We start from the raw sequence: 22,677 nt of genomic DNA, 5'->3' as shown, positions 1-22,677 counted from the left end.
ATTTAGGTTGATATGATTTAGTTTTGTGTTTTGATTTATTATTATTATTATTATTTTTTTCTCTTTGATCGTTAAATTTAATCCAATTATATTATAAAAAATTAAAGATAGTAGATAAAAATATAATAGTATTCCATTACATAGCATCTATATCTATATATATTATTAAAAGCTGAAGCATAGAATTTATTACTGCTGAGCTCCTGTTGCACCACCTTATTGCCACATCATTTGTCACATAATTATTATTATTATTATTTTATTTTTTTACAAAATATTTTTTTACAAAAAAATATATAAATAAATTATTAACTTTACATATTCATCTTTGTTGGTTTTAACACACACACACACACACACACACACACACACACACACACACATATATATATATATATATATCCTTTTTATTTCCAATTTTCCTATAATTTTTTTTGACATTCACTTTATATAAAAAAAAAAATTTACACTTTTTTCAATCTTTCATCTTCCCTTACCCTTTCATCTTCCCACTACCCTTTACTTTAATATTACTATTCACCTTTCCCTTCATTTTCCTTTATTTGTCTCTTTTTATTCACTCCCTCTTACTATAAATTTGTCATTTACTCTTCTATTCTTTGCATAGTTATCTCTCACAAAAGAGGTTATCTCTCTCTCTCTCTCTCTCTCTCTCTCTCTCTCTCTCTCTCTCTCTCAATGTTTTGGTGGATTTTTATTTTTATTGTATCTTCGCTTTAGGTTGATAAATTTTTGTGTTTTTTAGAACTCTAATTTAGGTTGATACGATTTAGTTTTGTGTTTTAAGTTGTTGTTGTTATTATTATTATTATTGTTATTATTATTATTATTTCTCTTTGATCTAACTAGTAGATAAAAATATAATAGTATTCCATTATATTGCATAATTTGGATAATTTAGTGTGTATTGTTATATCTTTTAATTTTTCTTTTTTTTTCTTCTCATCTTATTTTATTCAATATTAAAATTCAACCAAATCCTCCTTATCATTAAATTATTGATATTTTCTCTCTCTTTTTGTTTTAAAAAATAAAAAATGTAATATTTTACTTAAATTCAAATAAAAGAAAATTGTGCTCATCAAATTGTACTCATTTTTTTAACATTTACACTTTCTCTAATCTTTCTCATTCCCTTTACCTTTTCATCTCCCTAAACATTCTACCTTGATATCACTCTTCCTCTTTCCTTTTATCTTTCTTTATTTTGTTTCTTTTTATTATCATTCTCTTAGTATAAATTTGTCATTCACTCTTCTATTCTTTACATAATTTTCTCTCACAAAAAATGGGTTATTTCCCACTCTTTCTCCCTCAATTTTTTGGTGGATTTTTATTTTTATTTTTCTTGCATCTCTATTTTAGCTTGATAAAGTATTGTATTCTTTAGAATTCTATTTTGGTTGATGAAATTTAGTTTTGTGTTTTAAGTTTTTATTTTTTATAAATTTGTATCACTTTGATTGTTAAATGTTATCATATTGCATTATAAAGAATTAAAGATAGTATATAAGAATATACTATTATTATATTACATAGAATGATTTGGATAAGTTAGTGTTTATTGTTATATATTTTATTTTTACTTTTTTTTTTCTCATATAATTTTATTCAACATTTAAATTCAGCCACATCCCCCATATATATCATTAAATTATTTATATTTCCTCTCCTTTTTAATTTTAAAAAATTTAAAATATAATATTTTGCCTAAATTAAATAAATAAATAAATTTGTCCTTATTAAGTGAAGTAATGCTAGGGAAACACTCATTCTCACACCCAATGCATCAAAGAAAAAATAAAATACAAAACAAATCAAGTTAGAAACACTAAATTAAAAAAAAAAACTAATAAAGCATATTTAATGTCATAGAATCATCATCAAATTTTGGATAACGATAGGTTGTCAATGGAGAGAGAGAGAGAGAGAGAGAGAGAGAGAGAGAGAGAGAGAGAGAGAGAGAGAGAGAGAGAGAGAGAGATGGTAAAGGAAAAAAAAACAATACAAAGTAATAAAGAGTAGATAAAGAAAAAAAATCAAGCGTCAATTAGTAACCGTTGATTGGAAAACAAAGAGGTTGTAAGGATAAGTAAAAAATAAAATAGAGATTATCGTGTGGAGAACATTAAAAACTTTACAGTATAGTAAAATAAATCGTTAGATTCACTTAAAAAATTAAATCAATAATTAAATACAATCATAGTACTAATTTTTTTTTTGGACAAAATCATAGTACTAAATTTAAATTTAAAAGAAATCAAATTCTAACTATGGAAACCATATTAATCATAAAAAAAAAAGATGTTCTCTAGTAGTAGTAGAAATTACATAAGAAATAAAGTTAGAAAATTTTAAAATTTCTTTTTTGACCTTTCATTTAACTTTATTTATAATATGTGTGTGTGTGTATATATATATATATATATATATATATATATATATATATATAAAATTTTCATACACTATTACTTTTGAAAATCTAATAAACAGTGCTACCTCTCATTTAATGTCTTTGTTATGCAAATCATCAGTTAGTAAATATATGATAATGGTAAGAAGTGTTGCAAATGAGACCACTAAAAAAAATATATATAAAATTAATTAGCCACTACCATTATGGAGTAGTGGTCTATTATTTTACGCATCCAAAGAAATGGAATATATAGAATTTTCTTAAAGGTATGTGTAAAGATTCACATTATATATATGTGTGTGTGAGTGTGTGTGTGAAGGTAAAAAAAAAAGGAATATTTAAGGTTTATATTAACTTAAAAACTAATGAAAAACCAATGGTTAATAACTAAAATTGTAGTATTAATAAAATATTAAACGAGATCATCCTAAAAAAATTATCACGCATAACGTACAGGTATGTGACTAGTATCTAAATAAAAGTTGAAGCATATAATTTTTTATTGTTACACTCTTGTTAAGTCATATTAGCTTAACATTTTAGTCTACTTCAGTCCATTTAGTCTATTTCGGTCCACTTCAGTTCATTTGGCCTATTTTGGTCCAATGTGGTCCATGTTGGTCTATTGCGGTCTATGTTGGTCCACTTTACTGCTTTAATCTATTTCGGTCCAATTCGGTCCCTTTTGTTTTATTTAGTCACCTCGGTCCTCCCGGTCTACTTTGGTCCATTTGGTCCTGTTCGGGTCATTTTGGACTAATTGGGCTTTAAATTAATTCTTTTTGTAGGTTGTCATTTTAGTTTTGGGCTCAAAAACTCATTTTTTTTAATCTTAATATTTGGTTTGAAAAGTACGAAATTTATTGTATTTGGACCAAACTCTTTAGTTTTGGGCTAAAAAATACAAAAAAAAGTAAGCATTAGAAATTAGAGATATAGGTCCTAAAAAAGCAATAAAAATGATAAATATTCACAAAATTACTTCAAATTAAAGTTGCAATAATATAGGCATTAGTTTCTCAAAATAATAATAATAATAATAATAATAATAATAATAATAATAATAATAATAATAATAATATAGACATTATACTTTATTTTGGAAAGAAAAAAAATGATACAATTCTAAAATTTGTAATAATTTAAACTTAATATAAATATAACATGTTACATGTGTTTCATAGAATAAAAGTGTACATTTTTTTAAATATTTTTTGATATATTTAAATTAGTCAACCGATTATGGAAGAGTGGTGTACATCATATGTTCAATTACATAAAGCTAATATAAAAATATAAATTTTTTAAATAGCACATGCACTATTTAACTTATAAATTTACATTATATTCTTATAAAATAATTATATTATATTTTCTCACACATCGCGTGAGTTTGTGACTAGTTAAAATAATACCCAAAAAAGTTTTTTAGAGCCACATTAACATACTAAGATAATGTAACAAACTACGGCATCAAAATGATCATTAGACATGCAATTTAAAAAAGTTGCGGTTACAAACAAGAAAGGGTTTAAAAATCAACAGAATTCAGGAACTTTTCCCTAAACACTGAGTATCCTCAAGAACAGAATATGCCTTACCTGACTCATAATTTAGCTTGAAATGTTACCATACTAAACCGTGGCTTGATCTTAATCCATTGAAATAGATAGTTGTTCAGAGTAACTAACAGTGTTTAAGATAGAAATATATTGGTTGAAAATGGCAGATCCACCATTTTTTTTTTTTTTGTGGTAAGGTGAATTTATCATGCTAATTTATTGAATACTTATACAAGCCCAAGTCAATCAACCAACACAGGAAACAATAACAGTTCAAAACGAGGGAAAAATAAAAAGACAAGGAAAGCTAACCAAAACAATCAATATTGTAGAGTATGCATCAGAACATTGTGAAAGACAAGGAAAGCTAATTAACCAAAACAATCAATATTGTAGAGTCTGCATCTTTCCAAAACAATCAATATTGTAGAGTCTCCATCAGAACATTGTTAAAGACAAGGAAAGCTAACCAAAACAGTCAATATTGTGGAGATTGCATCAGAACATTGTGGGACAATGTTGCAGCCTCTTGAGAATGTCATAGATTCATAGAAAACCAGGGGGCATGACACTCTCTATTCCCTAAGAACGCATTTCCAACATGGCATAGAGCAAGAAAATAATTTTAACTCAGAAAAACAGGATCACTGACGACACCACCCCTGGCTCCGCCTCCACCACTACCACCACCCCTGCCTTCACCACCACTACCTCCTGGTGCAACAGCCGGTCGCATTAAAGATAGGATAGTAATTAATGTGGATGTGTGTCTAGCAGCCTAGCAGGACGGGAATTAACAAATAGAATATGGCTATGCATGCTAGGCTAAACACATTTAACAATATGGTTAGTGCACAAGAAAAGGTTACATATATTTAACAATGTGGTTGCTCTACCAACCACAACTTTCCATACACCTCTTTATATATTGTTGTGTAAATTGGTGAAACAATATGTTTACACAAGGTTAAAGAAGAGAGAGAGGAGAAAATATGACACAAGGAATTTACATGGTTTTCAGCAATATACCTACGTCAACGAGAGGCGATAGAATAAAGTTTCACTATAAATTTGGAGATTACAATAATAGTTTGAAGACACTCTCACACTAACCCAAACCCCAAATACACCCTTAGTTCTCTCACAAATAAATAGAGAACATCCTATTGTATTTAGACAAAAGTTGTAGGATGTTGAAAAAATAATAATGAATAAACAAGTTTGATACAACAAACAATATCCCAAATAATTAGCAAGAATGTAAATAAGCAATAATAATATAAATTTAAGTAAATTTAGGAACAATCTCACAGTGTTATAGAATCACGCAAAGAGAGTTGTCCTTAAAGGTTGATTCGTGCCACCCAAAGTAAAACTTGGTGCGATTGGTTCTCTTGGCCAAACAACCTCTGAGGATTAGACTATAACGTTGACCTTTGTGATGTACGGACTTCCACTCACAAAAGGTTTAAGAACAATCTTCTATTGCCTTTCCTTAAAAAACAAATATTCTTGTAGAAAAATATGTAGGAGAGAAAGATAGAAGAATTGTGTATATCTAAAATATAAAGTAGTAACCACCGCACACTCTTGGTGCGATGGTCACTCCACAAGTATAAGTGCTTGTGGGGTGTGGGGGGCAAGGGCTAGGGTTCAAGTTTCCAAGAGGGAGTTTCACACACATATACACTTAGATTAGGCTAGAGTAAAATTCTATCTTATATATATATATATATATATATATATATATATATAAAGTAGTAAAAAAAAACCCATTTAGAAAAGGTGTTGTGGGGAGTAAAAGGATCCAAATGGGCATATGGGCCTTTGGACTGTAGCATGGAGGGCCGACCTGCTCCAGAATTAAACTCTACGAATTGGCCCATACGCCGAGGATCCGAGGGTACAGCCAAGGGCGAGCTTCTCCTCGGACAGATCCAAGAGAACTCAAAACTTCATTATGAAGGTCAAGGCACAACTCTGGAAAGACTAATGGTTAAAGGGGGGCACCCTGAACCTTCTAGATGCACCAGTGTTAAAGAAAATATCAAGAGCAAAGGCTGCCACCTCCGCATTAAAGGCTCTGCACCTACCTCCCTAGCCGTATTAATGGGGAAGTGACCCCTGAACAGTAGGGCTGAAACTTCTAGTCACTGTCCAAAAAGTATCAGGGAAGGAAGTATTTAAGGAGGGTGAAGGCCAGAGAAAAGGGGATCGGCAACAAAGAAATAAACTATGAATTGTAACTTTTAAGTAAGAAATAGAAATAATACAGAAGTAGTCCTCGGCTTACGTCCGAGGAGGCCTATTTACAATTATCTTTTGTTATTTACATGTGTTTGTAACTCTTAGCCCGTTATCAAGTTCTCAGCACTTCTAACCTAGGTTTCAAGCCCACGCTCTACAAATTTTATTGTCTAAGGCTCATTGGGCCTGAGCCCGTAGTTGTCTTTGGGTCCAAGTGCAATTGTGCACTTACAGGTGTTATGATGAGTATTATATAGGCTACTTACGAAGATAATAGACTATAGTTATTGGTTACTAATAACCCTTAAAAGCCAATGGCTATATTATTAATTATTGCCTAACGGCTATTTTCCCATAATTGCCTAACAACTATTTTTCTCATAATTACCTAACGGCTATTTTACTCATAAATTTCCAATGGCTAGAAAGTAAATAAGAATAAAAGTGTTTGGAACAAACACCCATACCAACAATCCCCCACATGTTACAAGCATAAAACAGGAAAGGCAAGTAACAAAAGAAAGCATGCATTAATATGGTACCAGAAGATTTTAACCATACATAGGATAAATAAATAGGAACCAAAAGACAATGGTGGAGTTCGAATTTTTTTAACCAAGCTATTAGTAAACCAAACTTACCACCCACATAACTTTTTTTTATCAAGGTTGTTCTCAAGCGAGTTGGCACCTTATCCAGGCCATGCGCCACTAGGTTATATAAGAACTCTAGAGACCTATCCAAAAAGTCTCATAGGAAACGGCACAACTTCCACTCACACATAGGTGGCATCCATCAGGAGTGCGTGTAGAACACCCCATCCCAACAAGTAGGAAGTATGGATCCATTAAGAGCCTAAATCTCAACCTCCAACAATTTGCAACTTAGTCGGTGACATCCATCAGGAGTGTGTGCAGATACACCCCATCCTAATTGGAAGGGATATGGATCCATTAAGAGCCCAAGCTCATCCTCACCAAATTCTGCAACTTAGCATTGTCTCACACCATAGGGATAGACTCACCACTAATCTCCTTAACAAGATAGCGGAAAACACATAATAAATGACGGTGCCCACATGGACCACTAATGACCTCTACCCATTTAATCCCTTACATGGAATCACCCATTATAGAGGTTGGGCATTAGTCACAGTGACACAACTTGGGTATCAGTCCAATCCTCCTAGATGTCTCACTCACCAGCCTTCTTGATAGTGGTTTGGTCAAAGGATCGGCCAAGTTCCTTTCTGACCTCACAGAGTCCAAAGACATAACACCATTATCAATAAGTTGCCTCACAATGTTGTGCCTCAATCGGATATGTTGACTTTTCCCATTATAAATTTTGCTCTTAGCACGTGTTATGGCAGCCTGGTAATCACCATGAATGCAAACAGAAGCAATAGAGTTAGTAAAAAGAGGTATATCAATTAATAAACTCCTAAGCCACTCGGCTTCGGACCCAACCTTCTCTAAGGCCACTAACTTTGCATCCATGGTGGATTTTGCTATATAAGTCTGCTTGGATGACTTCCAAGAGATAGCCCCTCCAGCTAGTGTGAACACATATCCACTAGTGGGCTTCACCTCATTTGTATCAAAGATCTAGTTAGCATCACAATATCCTTCCAAAATAGTAGGATAGCCACAATATGACAAACCAAAATCAAAAGTCCCCTTTAAATATCTTAATAATTTAGATTTTGCATCCCAATGCTCAATACTAGGATTATGAGTGTATCTAGTCAATCTACCAACAACATATGCAATATCAGGACCAGTACAATTGGTCAAAAACATTAAACTACCAATAATTTGTGCATATTTATCTTGTGAAACACTATCACCATGATTTTTAACCGAGTGCACCTTTGAGTCATATGGACTAGACATGGGTGACATACCAAAATGTTCAAATTTTTAAAGAATTTTCTCCACATAACGAGATTGTGATAGTATAATGCAATCATTGTTCCTAAAGATCTTAATGCCCAAATAACATTTGCCTCGCCTAAATCTTTCATATCAAATTTAGAGGCAAGAAAACTTTTAGTATCATGCACAACATTATGGCTAGTTCCAAATATAAGCAAGTCATCAACATATAAACAAAAAATGACACCTTCATTATTATTAAACTTACTATATATGCATTTATCCGCACCATTAATCACATATCCATGTGTAAGCGTCATATTGTCAAATTTCGCATGCCATTGTTTAGGTGCTTGTTTTAATCCATACAAGGATTTAACCAATTTACAAACTTTGTGTTCTTGTCCATGGACAACATAACCCTCAGGTTGCTCCATATACATTTCTTCTTCTAAAACACCATTTAAAAAAGTAGTTTTAAATCGCAAAAAAAATTCTTATAGATGCAATTCTAGTAACCGGAGAATAAGTATCAAAATAATCAACATTACGTTTTTGCTTGTAGCCCTTAGCTACTAAGCGTGCTTTATATTTATCAATTGTACCATCTGGTTTTAATTTCCTTTTAAATATCCATTTGCAACCAATAGGCTTAACCTTAGGAGAAAGCTCAACTAATTCCTAAGTGTGATTAGACATAATAGAATCTAATTCACTATTAATAGCTTCCAACCAAAATGGTGCATCAATAGATTTAATTGCATCATAATAACTTACATATTCATTTTCAACAATATAGGCAAGGAAATCGTTATCGTAACTCTTTTTCTTCCTAGCTCGCTTGTTCCTTCTTAATTCTTGCACGTCATCAACAAGATCATTAGAAGTATCAACAGATTCATGCAATACTTTTCTATATTTTTTAAAGGAAACAAATGTTCAAAGAATATAGCATTTTCAGATTCAATAATAGTGTAAGATTCTAAAATATCACTCTTGATAACTAGAATTCTATAACATGAACAATTGCAAGCATATTCAATAAACACACAATCAAATGTTCGAGAACCAAATTTTCTCTTTTTAGGCTTAGGCAGCATAACCTTAGCCAAACATCCCCATACTTTAAAGTATTTCAAGTTAGGCTTACATCTTTCCCAAAGTTTATAAGGAGTTTTACCAGTTTTCTTATGAGGTACCTTATTCTGTATATGGCAAGCCGAACGAATGGCTTCCCCCCACATATTGGAAGATAACCCAGAACTAACAAACATAGCATTCATCATGTCTTTAAGAGCTCTATTTTTCCGTTCGGCTATTCCACTAGATACAAGTGAATAAAGAGGAGTTACCTCATGAATTATGCCATTTTGTTCACAAAAATCTTTAAAAGAGTTAGACTCATATTCACCTCTTCTATCAATTCTAAGTCTTTTAATCCTTTTTTTCTTTTGGTTCTCAACTTCATTTTTATACTTTATAAATATTTCCAAAGCTTCATCTTTGGCTCTTAGTAAATAAAGTTTAGTGAATCTAGAATGGTCATCAACAAAAGTTACATAAAATTTTTTACCACCTCTACTCATTGTGTGTTTTAAATCACCAAAGTCACTATGTACCAAATTAAGGAGTTTGGATTCTCTTGTTACAGATTTAGAAGGTTTATTGGTGATTTTAGTTTCGGCACAAATTTCACATTTTTCCATGTTTGCTTCACTTAGTGAGTTTATGATTCCATATTCTTTCATTTTCTTTATGTAACCAAGATTTATGTGTCCAAGTCTACCATGCCACACATCAATAGAATCAACCAAGTAAGCATAAGAAGATGAACCATTTTCATTAATGACTTGATCAACATTAAGTACAAAAAGACCATCATTATCATAACCCTTACCAACAAAGATTTCATTTTTAGATAAAGTAACTATGCCGTCATCAAATAGAACTTTAATACCAGTTTTACCAAGCAAATGTACAAAGGTGAGATTGTGTCGACAATGAGGTATATGGAGGACATTGGTGAGTGAAAGTTACCGGAAGTTAGCTTCAAGAGCACCTTCCCTTTGCCACTCACTGGTACAGGCCTATTGTCCCCAACATAAACAAACTCGATGCCTTCCACTATTGGAGTGTAGGAAGTAAACTCCTCTTTGAATGCACCAATATGTCTTGTGCAAGCTGAATCTACCACCCATCCTTTCACACTTGAGACCAAATGTGCCTCGGACACCACTGCCGCAATGACATTTTCGGTTTCCACCACATTTGCTTTGTTTGATGTTGTGCCTTTGTTGTTGTTATTGTTTTTGAAGTTGCCTCTCACTCTACAAGTTGCCACATAATGACCTGTCTTACCACAATTGAAACAATTACACTTTTTATTTTGGATTTGAGGATTTGGGTTATTTTTGTTATAAAACTTTCCTTTGCCTCCAGGATCATATTCCTTACTGTTTTGTGGAGGTCTAAAGGGTCCTCCCTCTACAATATTAGCCTTAGAAGTAAATTCCTTAGCTTTAGAAGAAATTTCGGACATTCTATTAGTCTCTTCTATTTGAATATTGACAATAGTTTGTTGATGATTTAAATAGGTTCTATGATGGTTATACCGATGCTTATACTCTTTCCAAGAGTTTGGAAACTTATAAACAAGGCCATGAGCCACAAACCTTTCGGGTAAATTATCACCCTCTTTGGCTAAGTCAAAAACTAATATTTGAAAATCTTCAATTTGGCTAGAAACAGTTTTTTCTTCACACATTTGAAAAGACATATATTTAGCCGTAGCAAATTTTTTAGCACCCTTATCCTCAAACCCATACCGACCATCCCATAAATCTTTAGCACAAGTAAAATGACAATAATTATCAAATAACTTCTTAGCTAAATCACACTTAATAGTATGTGTACATGAATTATTTATTTTTAACCACTTTGCTAATTTTTCAGGATCATTGGGTTTGTGTTCATGAAGAACACTATCAATTTCAGTAAATTCCAAGATGGGCAAAACCCTTTCTTTCCATTGTTTAAAATTATTTCCATCAAAAGGTTCAAGCTTGGTAATTCCTGAAATGACTTTAAGAGAATCAACAATTTGTTTATCCATTTTGAGAAACTAATTCAACCTTTAAGGTTGTTGGAAAAATAATAATGAATAAACAAGCTTGATACAACAAACAATATCCCAAATAACGAGCAAGAATGTAAATACGCAATAATAATATAGATTTAAGTAAATTTAGGAACAATCTTACTGATAATAACTTAATTTTATATATTTATATCATTATTAGAAAAGCATTATCATATTTATTTTGAGTTAATTCATGTATTTTATAGTTGATTTTGGAATAATGCTAAATAATCAATTTTGTGCTTAATTGAATTTTAATGTGTGAATTTGTCTTTTGTAAGATATTGAAATTAAATAAGTGGATTTGTACAAAGAAGAAAGCTAATGGACTTTAATTTTACAAGGGTCCTGATGAAGTCAAAGAAGGTCAACCCAATCAAATTCAAGTCCAATTGGAGCAAGGAATCAAAGGAAATCTGCACCTAATCCAAGCCCAATTCGTATTAGGATTCCAGCTTGCGCACAAGTTAGTATTTGGAGCATAACTTTCAGTTCAGATGTCCAATCGAGATAATTCAAGTTGAGCTAGAAAGCTAACTTAAAGGGCTACAACTTTGTAGTTTACCAAAAGTCACAATTCTGAAGTTAAATGGGCCAAAAAGGTTGGTTAAGTGAAGCCTAAAAACCTGAGATTTTTTCCAAACGGGAATTCAACTTGTAATAGGATTCCTTGACCTATTTAAAGGCTCTTTAGGGAAAAATTCAGAGGGGAGCTGCTGTAGAACATAATTTAGGTTTTCTTAAAGTTTCTTTATAGTTTTTAAAATTTTATTTGTGTTATGGCTTGCTAGAAGCCTTGTTAAGGCAATGGGTGAAACCCAACCGTTTATTGGTATGTTCTTAACAATTATTTATTGATTTTAATGCTTCTGCGAACTAATTTACTAGTTTTGTTTTGCCTAAAATCAATCAATTGCATGAAACTACCTTAGACAATTAATTTTTTGAGTTTTTATTGTTAAATCATCCCACTAAGATCATCCTTCGTATGAATTTTAGTTGAGTTATAAAATAAATGTTGTTAAGGCTACCAATAGATGTGTTATGCGTGAATCCCTAAACCTTAGCGCTTTAATATATTGTTATTTTTTCTCAATTTAAATTACCTTTACTAAACTATCAAAAATCTCTTCAGTTAAACTTTATTATTTTAGTTTTATTCTATTGTGGTTTGCTAATCAATTCCCTTTTCCCTGTGGATTCGACCTCGGACTTTCCGAGTTATTACTTCGCGACAATCTTGCACTTGGGAGCATTATTTCAGTCGCAGCAAGTTTTTGGCGCTGTTGCTAGGGATTAGGTGATTAGAGAAGTGTTCCACTTTGTTTGGAGAGGTTTTCAGCATTAAATTTCTTCACATATTTGGTAATATCTCTCCAACTCTTTTCTTTTTAAAGTAGTTTAGCTTTTTTTTAGAGTTTTTCTTTTATTTTTACTTCTCTTTATTGTTAAAGGTTTTTGTTTTATTTTATTTTCTTTTTCTTTTTTCTTTCTTGGTTTAATATTGGATGCGTGTTTGGTGTCGTGATAGTGATAATTGCTTGGTTAGATTTGATTCTAATAATTTGTTTGGCAATTTATCTGATTCTTTCACACATTCTCACACACTTGATATCATGGTAGACTTAGAGAGTAATCATGGTGATGAGAATAATTTAAATAATGAAAACTTCCATGCTCACCAACCCATTAGAACTCTCAAGGATTATTTGCAACTTACTAGGAGTAGTGCACCATTATGCATCATTTTTTCAACTAATGCAAATAATTTTAATTTTAAGCCCGGTATGATTTCATTACTTCCTAAATTTCATGGCTTAGATTATGAAAATCCTTACCTACACTTTAAGGAATTTGAGGAGGTATGTTCTACCTTCCATGACCAATCATACAACAAACAATATCCCAAATAATTAGCAAGAATGTAAATAAGCAATAATAATATAAATTTAAGTAAATTTAGGAACAATCTTACAGTGCCATAGAATCACACAAAGAGCATTGTCCTTAAAGGTTGATTCGTGCCACCTAAAGTAAAACTTGGTACGATTGGTTCTCTTGACCAAACAACCTCCCATGATTAGACTATAGCGTCGACCTTTGTGATGTATGCACTTCCACTCACAAAAGGTTTAAGAACAACCTTCTATTGCCTTTCCTTAAACAAATATTCTTGTAGAAAAATATGTGGGAGAGAAAGATAGTAGAATTGTGTATATCTAAAATATAGAGTAGTAAAAAAAAAAAAAACCCTTTAAAAAAGGTGTTATGATGAGTATTATATAGACTACTTATGAAGATAATAGTATATAGTTATTGGTTACTAATAACCCTTTAAAGCCCAACGGCTATATTATCAATTATTGCCTAACGATGGCTATTTGTCTCATAATTGCCTAATGGCTATTTTACTCATAAATTTCCAATGGCTAGAAAATAAATAAGAATAAAAGTGTTTGGAACACACACCCACACTAACACAGGACACTCTAGCTACCTATCTCTGGTGCACACACACAAAAGAAGCTCTTTTTACTATCTCTTGTAGGAACTCTCTCTTACATCTTCTTTCAAACTCACCATCTATTTATAGCTAGATGTTCAGCTGAAATACAAATAGTTTCAGCACATGCAAGACTGTTATTGTTAAGGAAGTCAACAATAGTGGCCCAGAATCCATGCAATTGCAATATTTAATGCAAGATTGTAGAGTTTCTTCATGTGTATGCTTATTTGCTGGGTTTGGCTTATCTCGGTACTTTTTTAAAAGGAATTTTATTTTGTTTTAATGAGAGACTGCTACATCATCCACTAATTAAATAAAATGTGGGAATTAAAACCCACTACCACTTGCCGTTGTATATTTAAAACAAAAGAATATATCTCGTTAAAAAAGTACTAGGGGTAAGCCAAATCTTATTTACTAAATTGCAAATCTTTGGCTTTGTTGATCAAGCCACACTTTCTAACATAGGCATGCAAGCATTCATTGCCAAGATTGTATGTCAGATTTTGTTCCTTGCCTTTGGAAAATTCATTCAAGAAAGCATGTAATGCTTGCTTGTAATGTTAATCCACCGATATTACAATTCAAGGCATTTCAACATGTATATAAACAATTGGTGCGATGGTCACTCCACAGGCATAAGTGCTAATGGGGTGTGGAGGGCAAGGGCTGGGGTTCAAGTCTCTAGGAGGGAGCTTCACACACATATACACTTAGATTAGGCTAGAGTAGAATTCTAACTTGTATAAAAAAAGAAAAACATATATTTAAACAATTATTATTTTTAAATGATAATAAAATCACATATGACATATGCAGCTTGTGAAACATAACTGAAACCTTAAAGAGAGAGAGTTTCCATCATCCATGACCCTGACCCTGTGCTGGTATGCATAATATATCACTAATTACTCTTACTAAAGCAATAAATCTCCATCCTTTGGCCTTAGTAAACCTTGGCCAGGCCTATTATAGGATGTGTAGGCCGTGCGTGTTGTGATTGCACCGCGCATGGATCTCTATTCTCTAGGTTTTAACTCAATTATATACTGTATAAGTTTGGACTTTTGGGAGCATTTACTCTCATTATGGCAAACATAGAATTATTCCTGGCCCATCATGAAGAAATGCCTATATGTATTGCCAAAAATGTTTAGAAGTATAACAATGTTTACAAATTTTCTAATTGAGATGTTTGTGTATGTTGTGCAGTAAATGTAAACCTACGATGAAAAAAAGAAAAGGAAAATGCAATAAGATAGTCATGAAATTAGGGTGAAAATGCTTATGGGGCCAATCAATGAGCAAGTCACCCAGAATTTTTTTTTTTTTTTTGGGGTGAAAAGGAAAGTGCATTAACAGAAAAACTACAGAGGGGCAGAGAGTTAAGGGATGACCCTGTTACAATACAATCCCAATTTGTTCGAGCTTATTAGCTCTAAGCGGATCTTGATACAAAATAAAGCTACTAGCCTGAAGGGCTCCTTTTCTAGCTTAGAAATCAGCACAAGCATTAGCTTCACGATAGCATTGCCTTATCCGGACTTGGGCTAGCTATGACATCAGCTGCCTGCAGTCATCAACAATGGGCAAAATAAATTGATTAGTACATGAAGAATTATTAACAACATCAACAATAGCTATAGCATCAATTTGAACATCAACATTATGCAAGTTAAGGTTATGGCAGAGTGTAAGGCCATCATGAAGAGCCCAAATCTCCGCTATGAAACTGTTGGGGATGCCAATATTCCTTGAGAAGCCACCTAACCAATCTCCATACTCGTTCTGAACAATACCACCACAGCCCGCCTGTCTTGGACTTCCCAAGGCTGAACTGTCTATATTAAGTCGAACCCAACCCTGTTGGGGCTTCTCCCACCTGACCCGCATTATCCTTTTGCTACCCGAGAGCTTGGGGTTGATTACACAGTGCAGAAACTCTAGAGCATCGAAGAGAGCTTCCATGTGAACAACATTTCCAACCGCAACAGCATTTCTAAAAACAACAGCATTTCTATGTTTCCACAAAGCCCAAATGACAAAAGGAAAAACTATTCTCCATGGGGGTTGATTGTACAACCTGCTACCATTTTCTTTGCAATTCTTTTCGAGCCAACCATGAAGATTTCCCTCATAAAAGCTGCTATTTAAGGGAATTCCTAATCTGCTCCAGGTGCTTTTGGCTGACTCACAATCTCTAAGTCTATGTAAAATTGTCTCGGCTTCCCTTTGACAGAGAGGGCATCGGTCTGAGTCATGAAGGTGTCTTTTAATAAGACATTCACCCACTCCAATGCTATTATGCAAGCATTGCCATATGAAAGTTTTGATCCGGGGGAGAGTATCTGCCTTCCACACCCAAGTACCCATGAAGTCTTCTTCCTCCTCACTACCTCTTGTAGCTATTATATAAGCTGATTTAAGCTCGAAGTCACCTCGGTTTGCTCCATTCCAAATCAGCCTATCTTTCTCGTGTGTTGCTCTTATAGAGTTAGGCATGGCCTTTATTTCCATGAGGACACAATTAGGAAGTTGGATCGAGAGCTTAGTCCAATCCCCCACCCATTTGGACCAAAAACATCCTTTACTTTGAGTCACTCTTCTTCTTCGGAAAGGGGACCTTGTATGAGAGCTCTCAATGGACCATTCGCTGCCCAATTGTCATGCCAAAGTCTTAGATTGCTATTCCTCCCTGGTATCCATCTGATGCCTTTGTTAAACACCTCGCTTCCCTTTTTCATAGCTTGACAAACTCTAGAACATGGGAGCCTTTCCTTGTTTCTAGCATTTAACCTTTGGCTAGTACAATACTTACTCCTTAGCACCTTAGCCCATAATGCATCCTTTTCCATACAGAATCGCCAATTAAGCTTTGCAAGAATCGCTTGATTTCTAACCCTTGCCGATTGGATTGCAAGTACCCCTTTTTCTTTAGGTTTGGTTACTTTGTGCCAACCCACCCAATGAGTTCTTTTTGAAGTTTCCGAATAGCCCCACAAAAAATTACGATTAACTCTATCAATATTCTTCAGCACTGCATAACATAACATAAGATAAGCCGGAATAGTGGAAGTGGAGGCTTGAATAAGTACAGTTCTTCCAGCAAGAGATAATAAATTGGCTTTCCGCCTTGCCAACTTTTGCTTGACCCTATCTAGAATGAAGTTAAGATCTTGATTATTAGCTCCACGGCGTTTTATAGGAAAACCAAGATACTTCCCAAGGTTTGGAGTCGAGTGAAACCCCAATATGTCACATAAAGACTCTCTTGTGTCCACATCAACATTAGGGGAAAAATAAACTCTAGATTTGCTCTCACTGATGGATTGCCCCGATCGAGCACAAAAACTATCAAGCACATCCCTTATTGCCAAGAAATTCACATGATCTGCCTTTGTAAAAAGGACCAAATCATCCGCAAAGAAAAGATGAGAGAAGGCCACCCCACTTTGAGAGCTTTTTACAGGAACCCAACTCTTCTCACTACACTTCTCTTCAATAATATAACCAAGGGCTTCCATGCAAAGGATGAAAAGATAGGGAGATAGATGGTCACCTTGCCTAATTCCACGAGAAGGGAAAATAGGCTCCACACTTCCACCATTAAAAAGAATAGATGTGGAGACTGACGACGCACAACTCATAATGAGACTCACCAGATTGAGTGAAAAATTGGCATTAATGAGAACTTCTTTGATGAAACTCCATTCAAGTTTATCATAAGCCTTTTCAAGGTCCACTTTGATTGCCATGTAACCCCCCCCCCCCCCCCCCCTTTTGTTGCTAATAGTGTGAATCAACTCTTGGACCACAATTGCATTGTCAACACTCCTCCTTCTTGGGACAAAAGCAGATTGTAGTGAGCTAACCAACTTATCAAGATGCGGTCTAAGCCTAGCTACGATGATCTTGGTGACTATCTTGTACACCGTATTACAAAGGCTAATGGGCCGATAATTTCCCAAACTTTCTGGACCCGCAATTTTAGGAATTAAAACAATATTGGTTCTATTGAGGTACTCAGGAATTTTATTCTCATAAAAAATCTTCTTTACTTCATTCCTTATCGAATCCCCCACAATGAGCCAAAGCCTTTGGAAGAAATCGGCATGGAGCCCATTCGGACCTAGAGCTTTGTAAGGCTTTAGGGCTCACAATCCCTCTTTGATTTCAACCTCTGTAATCGGCATACTAAGGTTGAGCTTATCCTCCACCGATAAAACAGATTGCCACCAAGAAGGTTAGGGAGGGTGAAAGGGGGTATTCTCAAGTGTGGTTGTGAACAATTTGCTGAAGCCCTCTCTAATAAAATTCATGGTCCCCAAATCACTATGGATCCACTCTCCCCATATCGTTTTTAATGCAAGAAATACGATTATGTCATCTCCTCACAATAGTGGACATATGATGAAAGGTCGTGTTCCTATCACCCTTAATCAGCCGGTTAATGTGGGATTTTTGCACCCATAACTCCTCTTCCTGATTTAAGAGCACATTTAACTCTTTGTGCAGTGTTTTCTCCATTGCAATCAAGGAATGCGAGGGATGTGCAGCCAAGGCTTTTTGAATTCCATTCAACCGGGCCATGACCCTCTTCATTTTACCAAAAATGTTCCCAAAATGATGCTTATTCTACTCCGAGGCTTTTTTGGAGAAGCAATCAATAGCATCTTGAAGAGACCGAGCCTGACCCCAAGCTTCCAAAACAATCCCAGGAAAAGATAAATTCACAAGCGAGAAACTTTGGAATTTAAATGGTCGGGGGAGGTGAATACCATTGTTCAGGTTGGATTCTAGAAGCATCGGACAATGGTCAGACACACATCTTGTGAGATGGGTCACCCTCACATCCGAGTCAGCAGTACACCAACTAGGATTGACAAAATAGCGATCAATTCTCTCTTGAACTAGAGCATTGATATTTTGCCTATTTGTCCAAGTGAATCGAGGCCTAGTGAAAGCCAAATCAACCATGTTACAATAATCAAGACACTCTTTTAAAATAAGTGATTTGCTAAATTTTTCCCCATTTGCAAGAACCTCATTAAAATCTCTAGCAATAATCCAAGGTTTATCATGCAGATCAGCAACATTTTTAAGATTATTCCATAGTATGCTTCTTTCATGAAATCTAGGACTAGCATATACAGTAGTAAAAATAAATTCCAAGGTAGTAGAGATTACCTTCACTAGGAGATGAACTTCTTGTTCTGACATGGCTAGTTGGGTGATTTGAACTTTATCTGAATTCCATAAAAGCCAGAGACCACCAGCAAACCCAATCGTGTCTGTGTGGATGGCCCCATCAAAAGGAAGCCTATCAGTGATGTCCCTAGCTCTGTCACCGCCAATATGGGTCTCCATAACAATCATAATTGCAGGGTTATGGTTATGAACTAGCTCTTTCACATGATTTTGAAACGAGGGCTTTAAAGCTCCTCTACAATTCCAGGCAATAATATTCATGACTAAACAATGGTTGGGGGTCAGACACTCATCAAACGGAGGGAGTAGTTTCACTTCCTCCATCAAATTCCATCCTGTCATCCTCATCATCTTTGTCGTCTGACCTCTGCTTGGCATCAATGTCACACAATGCTCCAGCACTCCCATCATTCTCTCTTTGGCTATCGAGTGAATGCTGAACTCTGTGATGGGTTGAAAGACATGTAGGAGCTTTATGGCATGACGATTTCCCATAAATGCCATCGCAATGGCTTGGTTCTCCAGCATTCTTCTTGCAGACAAACTCTCCTCTGGTATCGTTTTGCATAACACTAGTGTCGCCGAGATTTGAGGAATGTGATTCCAAACCAAACTTCTTGCCTCTTCCAGACTCGGTGTGTCTGACAAGAACTGCCACCATGGTTCGGTCATCCTTTCCCAAGTCAGGTCTGTTAGGTGAAGATAGCCCAACATTGAGCTTGTTGGAGTTAGTGGAAACAACAACTTCCATGCCTTTCGAAGCTTGGGGCTGAACCATCCCATGGTGTGGGTGTGGCGAGCTCTGATATCCTTTATGATCACTCTTAGTATCTCTACTATCTTGCCTTCCACATTGATCGCCCATTTTGAGCCCTGAGTTGCTGCCGAATTTGAACTCCATCAAAGCCGGATTGTGCCTTAGAAACGTTGAAAGACCACTCAGTGTAAGTGTTTAGCTTGTCTTTGGAAAGGACGTCATGGGACGAATTAGTGGAGGCAGCCCTAGATCATGCAAAGTCCTTCTTGCCCTTGATAGAATTGGAGTTGGGCTTAGCTTTAGACACACCATAGCTAAATCGGCTCACATTCTCACAATTGTCCTGTCCGAAGCCCATTTGCACTACACCAGTGGATTTCATATTAAGCTCCCTTTCTTTAATTGGGGATTTAGAGCCCGACTCATCCTGGGCCTTCCTTTTGCCTTCATTTTTCCTTATGCCCCCCGGCCCATTAATCTTTTTTTTTTTTTGAAAATCTTATTTCCCAACGGCTCTTTATCATCTATGTGCAAGGCTGTATGTTTAATTTCTGCTAACGGGTTGTTGTCGTTTTTCTTATGCAGTTTGGCCTCTTTCCTTTTTTGTGAAATGACCACCCAAGGGCCAAACATAACGTAGCTAGACTCCACCTCCGAGGCATCTCGATTCTCGGTTGAAACCTTAGGTTGTGCCTCAGGAGAGGTTGATGCCTGGTCTCCTTTGTCAGCGGTGTTGGGTTCAAGGGAATCTTTGGGAATCGGGGTCGGGGGCTTGATGGTAAATTGGCAGACTTCATGCTGATGGCCTAACTAACCGCAGGAAAAACAAAGCTTGTTCACCCCTTCATAAACAATAGGTTGGCTACACTGGCCAATCCTTACTATGGTACTTAATGGCCTACTCATATCCACTTGGATGCAGAGACAGGCGTATCTTCCCTTGGCTTCCATGGCCATGTGCATATCCACCCTTAAGATTTTCCTTAGCACCTGACCGATCTGTCGGAGTAGAGTCGCATCATAGTACTCAATGGGCAATTTGTTGAGCCTGACCCACACTATCGCCGAAGAAACTAAAGCTTCAGATGGTTTGAAGTTCGCTTCCCATCGTCGGATGGACATGAAGTGTTCCCTGATAAACCAAGGGCCTTTCTTTAGCACCATTTCTAAATCTTCTAATATTGAAAATCTTAACAAGAAAAAGTCCCTCCCTAGATCAACCATGTCAACTCTCCCAGATGGCTTCCAAAGTCCCAGAAACTTCGAGTAGAGATAATTGTATCCCACTGTTTTACCAAAGACTTTGATGATGAGCGCTTTAGCCCATGGAGCTCTGATATGTTGCTTGGTTTCCTTTGACAAACTGATTGAAGCAAATCCTTCCCTAATATCCTCAACCTCTTCATTCGATTCTGAGTCCGCTTCCATGTAATCCGAGAAATAAAAAGCCTAGGAGTAAGCTCCCGGTATTTCTCCCACTAGTTTATCTCTAAAGGACAGCTTAGTTGGATCCTTAGGTTCTCCATCCCAAACAGGCTTGCTTGTGTCGATTGCATGATGGTGTGAATCTTTCACTTTCTTGGTACTTCGGACTAACTCATTTTCTTCTTCAAGTGGGAGAGAGCGTGAGTGTTCCATGCCAAAAACGTGTACACACAATTAGTCACCCAGAAATAGAACTTATAGAATATTAGTTTTGATGAATAATTTCTAGAAAGTTGAGCAGAGATTCTTTTAAGAACGATATTAGAGAAGGACTATCAAAAGAAGACACTATTCCATGCACCCAACTCTCGTTTGATAACGGTGTTTAAACTACAAAAACTGTTGTTTAAACATCACAACACGTATTTTCACACTTTTTTACTCACATGTATTTCTACAAAACTTAAATAACGTTACTAGAAATCTCTTATCAAACGGGCCCATACTTCCCTCTCACAAGGGATGTCATGACTCATGCACAACTTGCAATAAAGATAAGGACTAGACTAGTAAATCTACTGGGGACATTTTGAAACTGCGAATTAAATTTGTTAAAAGGACAAAGTGAACCATGTTGAGTGATTTTTCTCATTCCAATTCATATTAGTATGCAAGATGATGCTCTGTGAATGTGACGACTCATAACAGGATCTGTGTCCCTTCAGAATTAGTTTAGGCTCATAAATGTTCCTTTTCACCCTATGGAATAATTTGTCGAGCTAAAGGCCCATATTTCCACAAATTTGTCTTATTATTTTAATGCCCTGTTTTCTAGCCGATGTGGAAGATTCCAATATGTTATTCCTTCTTTGATCCTTTAAACCAAACCAATTTCAAACTTTTTTCTTGAATCCAAAGATAGTAGTAGCTTGTTTTACTCTAGAGCATTCCCATCCCCTTATGTTTTAAAAAATGCATTTTCTTACAAAAAATTAATTAATTTATTTTATATAACTACTTTTACATTATTTTTTACATTTCATTTTTTATTTTACAATACATCACATTAAAATAATAATATTATATTAATGCTAATATGGTATAGTGGGAGAGAGAAAAGAGCCAGGCAATAGAGGCGAGAAAGAATAAAAAATGAATAAATTTTTTTTTTCACTATGCTAGTGGTTATGCATATTTATGTGGGAAAAGTTAATGGATGTCCTAATGGCAATGATTTAGAATATATTTTTAAAGAATTTTTTATGGAAAAAAGGACATTTTTGATATTTTTTATATTTCACATGGAAGTGGTAATATGTTTCTTAAAATGATTCATTAACAAATGCTGTAAAGGTACTTGTTAACAAAACCCTATTTACATAACCATTGTAGCAAGTTGTAAAGATTTATGTAGAATGCGGCGTTGGTGTTTTTATATATTTTTTGTTAACAATATCATGTATTTTGATGGGTTTTACATTACCTAATGAGAATGCTCTTTTTATTAATATGTTTATTT

The 22,677-nt window shown here is 34.8% G+C and overlaps 2 protein-coding genes across 2 annotated transcripts; both read right to left on the bottom strand.

Annotated features, from left to right (window-relative positions):
• Window positions 1-18,403: 18,403 nt before the first annotated feature.
• On the bottom strand, window positions 18,404-19,237 carry LOC142635595 (uncharacterized). Its single transcript, XM_075809734.1, has one exon. The coding sequence runs from the start codon at window positions 19,235-19,237 to the stop codon at window positions 18,404-18,406; it is 834 nt and encodes a 277-aa protein (XP_075665849.1).
• A 1,306-nt stretch (window positions 19,238-20,543) lies between these two features.
• On the bottom strand, window positions 20,544-21,161 carry LOC142635594 (uncharacterized). The gene has a single exon (XM_075809732.1). It carries the CDS (start codon window positions 21,159-21,161, stop codon window positions 20,544-20,546), a length of 618 nt encoding a protein of 205 aa, XP_075665847.1.
• Window positions 21,162-22,677: the final 1,516 nt, after the last annotated feature.

This window comes from Castanea sativa, chromosome 5, assembly GCF_040712315.1.
Source record: "Castanea sativa cultivar Marrone di Chiusa Pesio chromosome 5, ASM4071231v1".
Classification (NCBI taxonomy): domain Eukaryota; kingdom Viridiplantae; phylum Streptophyta; class Magnoliopsida; order Fagales; family Fagaceae; genus Castanea; species Castanea sativa.
The sequence above is the reverse complement of the archived record's forward strand: the minus strand, read 5'-3'. Positions and strand labels throughout refer to the sequence as shown.

Excerpts from the sequence above, each read along its gene's own strand:
- LOC142635595 (XM_075809734.1), bottom strand. The coding sequence starts at position 19,237 with ATGAATATTATTGCCTGGAATTGTAGAGGAGCTTTAAAGCCCTCGTTT.
- LOC142635594 (XM_075809732.1), bottom strand. The coding sequence starts at position 21,161 with ATGGAAGCGGACTCAGAATCGAATGAAGAGGTTGAGGATATTAGGGAA.